At 41.2% G+C, this 12,494-nt stretch overlaps 1 protein-coding gene across 1 annotated transcript; it reads left to right on the top strand.

Moving 5' to 3' along the window:
- The first annotated feature begins 420 nt into the window (after positions 1–420).
- On the top strand, positions 421–3,094 carry ATOEP16-4 (Mitochondrial import inner membrane translocase subunit Tim17/Tim22/Tim23 family protein). The gene is made up of 7 exons (XM_086559075.1): positions 421–594; positions 662–713; positions 790–821; positions 915–948; positions 1,017–1,084; positions 1,462–1,625; positions 2,699–3,094. The coding sequence occupies exons 1-6, from the start codon at positions 517–519 to the stop codon at positions 1,594–1,596; spliced, it is 399 nt and encodes a 132-aa protein (XP_086415201.1). The 5' UTR covers positions 421–516; the 3' UTR covers positions 1,597–1,625; positions 2,699–3,094.
- The last annotated feature ends 9,400 nt before the right edge of the window (positions 3,095–12,494 follow it).

The raw sequence follows: 12,494 nt of genomic DNA on the forward strand, positions 1-12,494 counted from the left end.
ATCGAATAAAACGTAATGAAAAGAGAAAAAATCACTTTCGATCGTCTAGTTTTCTCAAGCTCGATATATTATAAATCTCTTGCTCAAGAACTTCCAATGGAGAATTCAATTGCTTCGGCTACCTGAATCGTTTGCAAAGATGAATGCATAGGAAATAAATTTGATCAATTCAACAAATAATTAATACGTAGATGAATCAATCATCCTATTATTAGAGATTTTAGAGAGAGAATATTCGAGAACCGTAGAGATAATACATTCATATAGTAAAAAGACCAAAATACCCCCCAAAATAGATAGAGAAATTACCAAACTGCCCTTGTGACGTACGTGAAAATAGTATTCATATTTTTCTATATAGTAAGATGTAGTAAAAAAAAGAAAATATAACAGCCCTGACTCGGAATTCGGAATATATTGACTTTGAGCACGTGTGCCATTTTGACACCCCACCTAGTTCTCTTCTCGGATGAAATACCAATCTTGTCCCCCTCAATTTTTTTTAATCTACGCGCCATGGAAGTAGAGAGAGACAACATGTACGAAGTTCCATGTATCTCTATAGCCGCTGACTCCACCCTACGCATCGCCGCGGTTCGTTTCTTTCTATATCCTTATATATTATTTTTTAATCACATAACCTTTTTTTTTTTTTTTCTAGGCGGGAACTATCTGGGGTTTAACTTCTGGTCCATACAATGCTCGTAAATTAGGTACACACCAACCTTTTCACCATTTAATCATAACTTGTTATTAATACTCAACTGTTTTTCTTTGGTTTATATATAGGGCTTACTGGTTTATCTAAAGCTTCATATGTCGTAAGTTATTAATTTTAGTTGGATTTTGTACATTTTTTTATTATTATTATTATTATTTTAATTTGTTTTGACTTGGGTCTACTTTTTGTGTAGGTTAAATCAGCTGGCTCATCGGGTTTACAATGCGGTAATTTTAATATTACTTTATCTTTTAATTTGATACGATTGATCATTTTTTTTTTTAATATTTATTAGGAATCTTTGCTGGAATTTATTCTACTACTCATTGTGGAATTCAGAAATACCGGGGGAAGAAGGATATGGTGGGCTCATTCAGCTTTAGTAATCATTTTCAATTCATTCTTCGGTCGCCTATGCTTTCATATACTCCCTAGGTTCAGCTCAGACCCTAGTTAGCACCTGTGCTTTCACTGCATAGCTTTAACCCCCTTTGGAAAAACGACTTTCTCAAGTCCGTCATATTGTGAATTTAAATCCTTGGTTTTTTATCACGTGCACATTGGAGGAGACCTTTATATGTATCGTAAAGATGGTGTCTTGCTCCCACTCTCATCGTTGTATGCGTAGTGGATTTGAGTAGATTTGTCTGATGAACTTGTGCGACTATTTATTTATTAATCTTGTTTTATATGGATCGGGGTAAAACCTGTTGACAGAAATGCACGTTATCCTTTTGCAGTTAAATGCTTCTATATCTGGTGCTGTTACCGGGGCTGTTTTTGCAGCTCGGAGTCGAAGTTGGATAAAAGTTTTTGGCATGGCAGCCTTGGTTGCATCTATTACCACTGCAGCTGAATTTTCAACAGCAACCTAGAGACCACTTTTATGAATACAGGCAGAAAGGTATGCTGATTCTCATGATTTTCTCCCTGTTTTTGTGCATCAACACTGTTGCATACAAATATGAATTTGCTGTTCTAAATGTTTTTTTCGTTTGAAAATGATCCATCTTTGTTAATTCTTATATTACTTAATCAATCAATAAAAAGAAAAAAGGAAAGTTGAATGTGGACTATGGGTTATCTTGGTTCATGATCTTCAAGTTTGTGTTAGCTGGCTAATGAGTTAGCTTAGTCATGTTATGAATATTCTAAAGTTTGTTAGCTGTTTAGGAACTCAAGTCAGCACCACTGAAATTGGAAAAGTGCAACGTGTATGCTCTTGCTGCAGTTTGTAGACCGTAGTATTATGTTGCAGCCACCAAAAGTAGTGAGCAAAGGGAACCAAACATTTTGTTAGTGTGCGTAGAGATGTTTGTCTGAACAAGTAAATTTTTCGGATTGCTATGATTGTTGGAGCGAGTCAACTTTTAGGCAGCTGCCATACTTGTAAATTTGTTGTCTCTAGCCCTTTTTTACCACGTCATTAGAAGAAACTAAACCCTATTAAAAAGTTTAACTCATAAGATTGGCAATTAGGAGCTAATAAGAATGGAAAAACTTACTGGGAGACTCCTCTCATTAAGAAGAATCTTTACTCAAATATGACATCAATTTGCAAACAAAACTAGAAACCCAACAGTTAGTTCAGATTGGACCTCCTAGGCGAAAGCGTTTTTGATATGGTCCACGTGTGAGACCAAAACCTTGCCTCCACAGGGATGGTGGTTGTTGAAATCCTGAACATATTTTCAGTTGGTGTTGCTGACTTGCATTTAGCATCCTTTTATTGGCATTCGTCAATTAGTTGAAGATGCAGAATTTTGATACTGAAGGAAAAATGGAAACTTATAATTTGTTTTAAATATCGAAGGTTCCCGATCTTTTGTTATTTATATCGTGTTCTGCACCCTGAGTTAGATAATGTACAATAATTTGGATAATGCTGTTACAGGGAAAAAAATCCCTCTTTTTGATTCTCTTTATCTGCTCCTGCTTATGGAATACCCTACCTTACTAATATCTTCTTTTTGAAAGGACAATGAATGCTGTCCCTCCCAAGTCCCAGTGCTAGTCAGCAACCACATGTTTTAACTTTGTGATGGCTGTGATTTGATGTCTGCGGGGAAATTTCTGCTACTGCTTAGTAGTGCTACTGGAGCCTAAGCCAGAAGCTAAGAAGTGATTCTGAACACCTTGCTGAAGAATTAGCTGTTAAAGTAGCTTGTGAAATCTAGAGGCCATCCTCAATGACGGGTACAAAGAAAATAGTGCAAACTTCCGAACTTTTTTCGGCCTCTTTCTTGTTTTAATATTGTTTTTAATCATTTAGTTATTCATTATTATTAATCTTTTGAAAATTAGATTTGGAGGCACTTATTGTTACTATTATTTTTATTGTTGTTATAAATGCGGTTTTTAGTATTGTTGTTATTACTACTATTGTAATTATTTTTGTTATTTTAATTAATATTACTTATTATTATTAGTACTACTACTATTATTACTACTACAGTTTATTATTTCTGTTGAATAAGCTTCTAGTTTGATTTTACTCCGAGTCTCCGATAAAGAGGAAGCATGAAGCTATGCTTGAAAATACATGGTTTTCGTGGATTCCAAGACATCATTTGAAAATACATGGCCCTCCCCCCAACCCAACCCAACCCAAAGTTTTTGTAGTGTATTTGAGATGTGATTTTGTTCGTAAAATGTGCATGGCTTAGATGAAAGGTGTATCATGCTTTCGATAGTTAACCTGCTTCCCTATTCAGTCATGAATCTGGTTGAGCCTGACAAGGCCTCAACAGATGGGGGATACACATGGTGAAGAACAGAGGCATGTGGATTCTTCAGTAGTAACGTCCTTATCAAATTCACCACATAGAGAAAGTGAAAGAGTGGTGATAGATAGCGGAAAAGATGGAGAATTGCAACAAAATTCAACTCTATCTTTAGTGTGAAGGGTGGAACGAGCTATTGGTCACAACATGGGTTTTGGAGTGTCCACAAGCGGAACCGATACAGGGAGGGAGAAATAAAGCAGTGAATGCTACTGAATTACGGTGTGGATCTCAACAAAGGAGGATGGATGGAAACATTGGGGAACAGCTAGCCATGGAGGGGATGGCGGTGAAGGATGAGAGAACTATGAGACACGCTCAAAGGAAGTTGGCAACCTGCCCAAATTTTCTGAAAAAATTGATCAGAATGACGGCACAACAAGTGAAGTTAACAGGACAGTTAAAACAGGAAGCTAGAGAAATGATGGAGAACCATATCTAGAAATCAGATAGGAGATTATGGAAATATATGTTTCCCTGACAGGATGTGCCTGGAGTTCTGAGAGTGTCAGAGAAGTGATAGAGATAGAAATATAGATAGCAAAGTTACTTGATAAAGATGACTCCTACATTGAGAGGTGGGACAAAGCTAGAAGCAAGGGGAACCAATCATGCCTATTAACAACTTGTGCATGAAAACTGCAATTCTATAAAATGACTTTATGGTAAACGCAATAATACGATTGTGGAATTGCTGAGGAGCTGAGTCTTTAGAGAATTTGAAAAGCTTGAAATAATCACTAGCCTATAGTGGTTATAGTGCTTGACAGAGTATGATCATTGGTAGCTTGGTTTTTTTTGGTGGCACTGATTCTAGAGGTTATGCTGGTGGTTGTGATTGTTGTGGGACTGTGAGAAAGTGGAGATGTACATTGCTATTAACTCTCATTGGGCTTTGCCTGCAGTCGTTTCTTATAGTTTTTAGTACTGAGGAAAGTGAGCAACTTTGGCTACTCTCTAAAATCTATGCTAGGCCGTAAGGAAGAAAGACCACCTTTGTGGCAGAGAATGAGAAATGTAGGTACAGTTGAAAATTATCATTGGTCATTGGAGAAATTTATTACTATTCCGAAAGCATCCACGAGGAAGCTATGGAAGATTGCGATTTTATGGAGATTGGCGTGCAGGACCCCAAGTTTACTTTGTCTAATAAGAGGGGGATGCTATTAGGCGTAATAGCCAAGACAAGTTAGCGACTAGTTCATAACGGACTAATTTTATGTTCAGGTCTATCCAAGCAAAACGGAATCTCACCCAGTGAGGGGACATACAACTGGAGTACTGGACTATTAGGGATGGATTCACTGAAGCATGCATGCGTGGATATCGTAAGGTTTCATTGGATCAGACTCCTCTTTTGCTGTAAACATAGTTGTAAGTACTTTCTGTTCTACACTACAGAGCACGTGTCCACAAGGCAAAACGTTTTATCTCAGCTCGTCCCACAACATCCGAACGTACCAACGACCCAACACCCAGGTCGTCACCAACAGTAGTTACAACCATACATGGAAAGATATCAACTAGCGCAATCCTGGAGCTCAGTCAACGCAACAATCAAGGAGTCATTTACTTTGTAACATCAGAGTAATGACAAATCATCAAGATAGCATACAAGGTGGATCTGCAATCCATAACGGTTCAGACACACATCTACAAATAGAGAGAGATGAACTATGTAAGGCTTGATTCAAGTTTACCCGGAAAAATTTGAGACGTAGGCAACTCTTATCCCAAGAAGAGTGCAACCATTTTCTATCCAACAGATCATCAGGTCGTAGTCCCAAAATAACCAACATCTACATTGGCGCCGTCTGCCGGTTCGTTTCCTTAAGAAAAGAGCAACCACTCTTTTCTCAAGCCCACGAAACTGGTCAGCAAAACCACAATGGAGCCCAACCTACAAGCATTGGCAGACCAGATGAAGACACTCCAAGAAACCTTCATCACTTTGCAACAGGAAAACCAGACAATGCAAGAGAATGTCAACTCCAATACCAACAATGGCACCACAGAGGCAGGGGATGGAGCATAACACTGTTGCAGCCCTAGCCAACACCACCAATCAGCGTTTAGACGACTTCACGCAAAAACTAGAGAAGTCAAGCGAAATAGCCAGCGCGATCCAGATCGCTCAGAAGATGCTGGAGACATACAAAGCATCACCATTCATCCAAGATATCATAGACAAACAACCTCCTTCAGAGTTCATTCAACCAAAGTGTCCGTTGTACGATGGTACCTCCTGCCCAGGCGAGCACGTAGCTTGCTTCAGCCAAATTCTAGCACAATACAGCCATCTTGACTAATACTACCTGAAGTGCAAACTTTTTCCAGCCAGTTTAAAGGACGGGGCAATAGACTGGTTTTACACACTCTCTCCAGATTCAATCAACAACTTTGACAGCCTTGCTGAAACATTCGTAGTAGAATTTGTTCACAACAGAAAGAAGCGCGCCGACCTGGACTCCCTATTCCAACTCAAGCAAGCTCATGGCGAAACGATCCGAGCCTTTATAGGACGTTTTAAGAAGGACTACTCTCGTTGGAATTAGGACTCAGTGACGGTTTTGTAATTTTTGCATTCACAAACGCCCTCCTAGACGACTCCGACCTAGCAGGGTCCCTCATGCGCAACAAGCCAGACACCTCAGCCGACCTGTATCACAGAGTCGACAAATACATCAAGTACAAAGAGTGGATGGCCAAGCGCAAAGGCAAAAAGGTCTTTGCAGTCAGCAGCGAGCCAGATCCCAAGGAAAGCAAGCAATATTCAAACAACAACAACACCAACAACAACAAGAGATCCAACGCCAGCAAACCCTCATACACAAAGAAGGAATTCTCCAACTTCTCCAAGACACTAAGTCAAATCCTGAAGAAGATCTACACAGCGCCATACTTCAAACCAAACATCAACAAGGTAATAGCCATACCAAAGCGTCCATATTGTCATTTCCACAAACTCCACCACCACAATACCAATGATTGCTAGAGCCTCAAGCACTACTTCCAAAACCTAGTGGAAGAAGGCAAATTAAAAGAGTTTTTGCCAGAAAGCGATCTGAGGCACAAGCTGGATGCCAAACGCCACGTAGGCGTTTTTTAAAGAATGAACGGCCCGCTAACAACGTAAAACGTAGGCAGGCAGATCAACAAGACGATCTAAGTCTCTAGATCGGTCAAAGCACAACAGGAGACAACACTCCTCCGACCAAGATGAGGACAAAGTAATCAACATGATTACAGACATCTCAAATGACGAAACTTCAAGTCGGGAGAAGCGCAGAAGAGTGGGAGCAATCCAAGAAATCTACCATCTCTCACACAAAGCCAAGATGATTAACCCCACCAACCCTAAGAAGACAACGACAATTTCATTCATAGAAGAAGATCTAGACAAGGTGTGCCTACCTCACAATGATGTCTTCGTAGTACACGTCAAGATCAACGGTTAGACGGTCAAAAGAGTCCTCATCGATCCAGGGAGCTCATGCGACATACTGTTCTATCAAACTTACAAAGACATGCACCTGTCAGACTCGGTGATGATAGAGTCCAATGCACCGCTCTATGGGTTCAACGGAGATCGTACAGATGTCATCGGAGACATAATCCTACCAGTCTCCATTGGCGAAAAAGAGGACATGGTCAAAACATCAACACGCTTCAGTGTTATCGATGTCAGGTTGTCTTACACTGCCATTCTAGGACGTCGTTGGATCCACAAAATCCAAGCTATTCCATCAACCCTATACCAAGTCCTACGATATCCTGGTCCCAGAGGCATCATGAAGCTCAGAAGCAACCAACTAGAAGCTCACCGATGTAATCAAGTCAGCACTACGACCTCACCCAAGCCTCAGGTAGTCGAAACCAAGGACGTTCCAAAGACGCAGGATCCTCAAACATCCAGCCCTCCAGCAGCGGTATCAGAAAAGCTCAAAGGAAAACAAGCTCAAACAGAACCAGGAGAAAAAGTCAATTGGGGCACAACTGATGACCAAAAATTTGTATATGTAGGGGCTGACTTACCCCAAGCTCAAGGGCAGCTTGTCAAATTTCTATCTCTCAATAAAGATATTTTTGCTTGGTCGTATATCAATATGCCAGGAATTGACCTTCAGGTCGCTTGCCACAACTTAAATGTAGATCCAACCATCAAGCCTATCAAACAACGACCTAGGAAGCTAGCACTCAAGTTTCAAAAGGCATCAATGAAGAGATAGAAAAGCTCAAAAACGTGGGATTCATCAAAGAAGTCGAGTACCCGACCTGGCTTGCTAACATAGTAGTCGTTCCAAAGAAAAACGGTCAGGTACGACTTTGCATAGATTTCACCAACGTCAACAAGCACTGCCCAAAGGACAGTTTCCCCCTACTAAGAATCGACATATTAGTGGATCAAACTTGCGGTCATGAGCTTTTGTCATTCATGGACGCATACAGTGGGTACAACCAAATACCACTAGCAGAGGAAGATCAGGAAAAAACGTCCTTCATAACGGAGCAAAGTACGTTTTGCTATAATGTCCTATCTTTCGGCTTGAAGAACGCAGGAGCAACCTACCAAAGACTTGTCACAAAAATGTTCAAAGGCTTGTTAGGAGACACTATGGAAGTCTACATAGACGACATGGTGGTCAAAAGTGAAAAGGCAGGTGATCACATCTCCCACCTACAAGAGGCTTTTGAACGACTTCGCCAAAACAAGATGAAGCTCAACCCAGCCAAATGCGTATTTGGAGTAGCCTCAGGGAAATTCTTAAGTTACCTCGTCTCACAAAGACGCATTGAAGCAAATCCAAAACAGATACAAACTCTTCTTAAAATGCCAAAACCAACCACAAAGCAACAAATCTACAAGTTATCTGGCATGGTTTCATCCCTCAACAGGTTTATCTCAAGAGTATCTAACAAATGTAGACCATTCCTGCAAATACTCAAAAAGGGAGCAACTTTCACTTGGACAGACGAGTGCCATAAAGCCTTCACCGACCTGAAAGCCTATTTATCAACTCCACCCGTCCTATCCAAACTAGAAGAAGGAGAAACACTAAGGCTATACCTTGCAACGGCCGACTTCGCAATCAGCTCAGTTCTCTTTCAAGAGCATGATGGAGTCGAGAAGCCGGTCTACTTCACCAGCAATACATTGGCAGATGTAGAAAAGCACTATTCCCGATGGAGAAAGCAATGCTTTCTTTACTCTACTCAGCTTGGAAGTTCCGACCTTACTTCCAATCTCACAGCATCAAGGTCATCACTGACGTACCCATTAAACAGGTATTGAGTTATAGCAACAAAACAACCCGCATGGCCAAATGGGCTGAAGAACTAGGAGAACATCACATCAAGTTTGTTCCCAGAACGTCTCGCAAAGGCCAGGTCATTGCTGAGTTCTTGGCAGATTTCCCTGTCGAAGATATTAACTGGGAACCCGAGCCAATCACATCACTCCATCAACAAGCCACCCCAGACACATGGCACCTCCACGTAGATGGCGCATGCAATAACAAATGGCGATGGATGGGGGTCAGATTAACTTCACCAGAGGGAGCCCAGCTACAGAAATCAATAAAAATCGATTTCGCAACGTCCAACAACGAAGCAGAATATGAAGCGTTGATCACAGGGCTACGAATGGCACAGCAACTACAAGTATCAAAGCTTAAAGCTTACAGCGATTCCCAGCTAATCGTCAAGCAGATCACAAAAGAATATATCACAAACGGAGCAAACTTGGAAAAGTATGCTCAAGTCGTTTATGACATAATCAGCTCATTCAAAACGTTCTCTTTAGATCATTTTCCTCAAGAGGACAACAAATATGCAGACAGCTTGGCTCTCCTAGCCTCCAAAACACAAGAGGCATGTCCGACCACAGTCTACATTGACATTCTGGAACGACCTGCGTACCATAAAGAAAGTATCAACAACCTCACAGATTTTCAACCCTCATCTGAAGAAGAAATCAGTCAATCTTGGATGGGCCCATTCCTCAAGTTCATCTTACATTGTGAGATCTCATCAGAAGCAAAGCATGCTCGTGCAATCCAACTCTGATCCCCAAGGTACACAGTGATTAATAGAAGACTGTTTCGCAAATCTGTTGGAGGACCCCTCCTAAGGTGCATAACTCCAAGGGAGGGACAACTCATTTTCGACGAAATCCATAAAGGTGAATGTGGCAACCACGCATGAGCAAGATCACTGGCACACAAAGCAATCGCCCAAGGATATTATTGGTCAGGCATGCATATTGAGGCAAAAAGGTACGTTCTTAAATGCCTCAAATGTCAAACTTTTGGCTACAATCACCTAAGTCCAGCAAGGGAATTGATAAACATAGCCATCCCATGGCCGTTCCACATGTGGGGGCTAGACATCATGGGACCATTCATCCTGCAAAAGAAATCAGGGCTCAGGTACGTCCTAGCAGCCACAGATTACTTCACCAAGTGGGTCAGTGGACTGGGGGCTGTATTAACTTCACCAGAGGGAGCCCAGCTACAGAAATCAATAAAAATCGATTTTGCAACGTCCAACAACGAAGCAGAATATGAAGCGTTGATCCGCGGGGCTCTGAATGGCACAAAGAACTACAAGTATCAAAGCTTAAAGCTTACAGCGATTCCCAGCTAATCGTCAAGCAGATCACAAAAGAATATATCACAAACGGAGCAAACTTGGAAAAGTATGCTCAAGTCGTTTATGACATAATCAGCTCATTCAAAACGTTCTCTTTAGATCATTTTCCTCAAGAGGACAACAAATATGCAGACAGCTTGGCTCTCCTAGCCTCCAAAACACAAGAGGCATGTCCGACCACAGTCTACATTGACGTGCGGGCGACTGCGTACCATAAAGAAAGTATCAACAACCTCACAGATTTTCAACCCTCATCTGAAGAAGAAATCAGTCAATCTTGGATGGGCCCATTCCTCAAGTTCATCTTACATTGTGAGATCTCATCAGAAGCAAAGCATGCTCGTGCAATCCAACTCTGATCCCCAAGGTACACAGTGATTAATAGAAGACTGTTTCGCAAATCTGTTGGAGGACCCCTCCTAAGGTGCATAACTCCAAGGGAGGGACAACTCATTTTCGACGAAATCCATAAAGGTGAATGTGGCAACCACGCATGAGCAAGATCACTGGCACACAAAGCAATCGCCCAAGGATATTATTGGTCAGGCATGCATATTGAGGCAAAAAGGTACGTTCTTAAATGCCTCAAATGTCAAACTTTTGGCTACAATCACCTAAGTCCAGCAAGGGAATTGATAAACATAGCCATCCCATGGCCGTTCCACATGTGGGGGCTAGACATCATGGGACCATTCATCCTGCAAAAGAAATCAGGGCTCAAGTACGTCCTAGCAGCCACAGATTACTTCACCAAGTGGGTTGAAGCAATCCCACTAGTCCAAGTCAAGGAAATCAACATAATCAACTTCATCTGGACTAATATCATCACTAGATTTGGTCTACCCCACACTCTAATCATGGACAACGGAACGCAATTTGCTGGCACTCAGGTCAAGGATTTTCTACAAAAATGGCGTATCACTCAAGCATTTTCTACACCTAGATATGCACAAATCAATGGCCAAGCAGAGGCCACCAACAAGGCCATCAAAGAAAATCTCCAAAATAAGCTGGAAAGCAAGAAAAACCAATGGTCAGAGCAACTAGAAAATATTCTATGGGTATACAGAACAATAGCTAGATCCAGTACAAATGAATCTCCCTTCACACTTTGCTTCGGAATGGAAGCAGTGATACTATCATAACTCACAATCACAACTACACATTCTGACATTGTTGAATTAGGAGTCAATGACAACATCTTGGCAAAAAAAGTGGATCTCTTAGAAGAACGTAGAGAAGCTGCCGCAATATCCCTAGCTCGATACCACCAAACAATCCAACATTCTTACAATAAGAGGATCGTCCCAAGATCTTTCCAAGCTGGCGACCTAGTCCTCAAAAAGACTTTAGCACCAGCCAAGCTCGACCCAACATGGGAGGGCCCCTACATTGTTGACAAAGTTGTTGGAAATAGCGCACACTGGATCAAAACCCAGCTCGGTGATAGGCTTCCCCGACCTTGGATTACAGCTCTCCTCAAGCGCTTTTATCGATAAGTTTTTCTCCAAGTACATAAGTCAATATGAATGAAATCTCATCAACATTGTTGAGTGCAGCTATCATTTTTGCATTACATAAGCACCTTGCATTTCACACTACGCAGCCTGACCTAAGACATCACAATGTCAGGTCGGATATCAAAGATGGAGTTAAGAACGACTCAACAACAACAGCCACGCAGTGGTTAAGTTCATTCAATTCAAATCAAGGTCCCCCAAAAGGACCCTAAACCAACCTAACACCAACACCAGGGTTAGGTATGGTTCAACTGTAATTGCCACTCAAAGGCCAATTATCAGACAAATTCAATCTAGGGGACCCCCAAAAAAAACCCAAGTCAACTTACGACCTCACAAAGGGTTTAAGGCAGACTCAAATATAATGGCCACTCAAAGGCTAATTATGTCAATCGGGGAGTTCCCCAAAGGGCGAAATATGTATATACGACACAAGACGAAGTCTAGGTTCCAACTACGCAAAGACATCAGGTCGCACTCAAACGCTCTACGACCTGTACCTTAACGACGACCTAGCAAAATCAAGCAGTACATCAGGACTAGCACTATGCAGCACAGGTCGTCAAACAACAAATCAATGGCAACAAAAGCAATCACATGCATACTTCAAACCAATTTCAACAAGTAAGTAATTTAAATATTTCTACTTCAATACAAAATCGGTTAGATACCAAGCCCCCAAGTTATCCCAAGAAAACGACCTGAGTATCCCCATAAAAAAAAATATATTGTATCTGTATCAAGAACAAAAGCTGTTTAAATATTACTCAAAAACCACCCAACCCAAGAACAAGACATTCAAAGACCTCCCAACCCAAA

Source organism: Coptis chinensis, chromosome 5, assembly GCF_015680905.1.
Source record: "Coptis chinensis isolate HL-2020 chromosome 5, ASM1568090v1, whole genome shotgun sequence".
Classification (NCBI taxonomy): domain Eukaryota; kingdom Viridiplantae; phylum Streptophyta; class Magnoliopsida; order Ranunculales; family Ranunculaceae; genus Coptis; species Coptis chinensis.

What these genes read in the sequence shown, in the direction of transcription:
- ATOEP16-4 (XM_086559075.1), top strand. Translation starts at nt 517, where the DNA reads ATGGAAGTAGAGAGAGACAACATGTACGAAGTTCCATGTATCTCTATA. An exon ending in CCACCCTACGCATCGCCGCG is followed by an intron (nt 595 to 661) that starts GTTCGTTTCTTT and finishes TTTTTTTTCTAG; the next exon opens with GCGGGAACTATCTGGGGTTT. An exon ending in ACCGGGGGAAGAAGGATATG is followed by an intron (nt 1,085 to 1,461) that starts GTGGGCTCATTC and finishes ATCCTTTTGCAG; the next exon opens with TTAAATGCTTCTATATCTGG.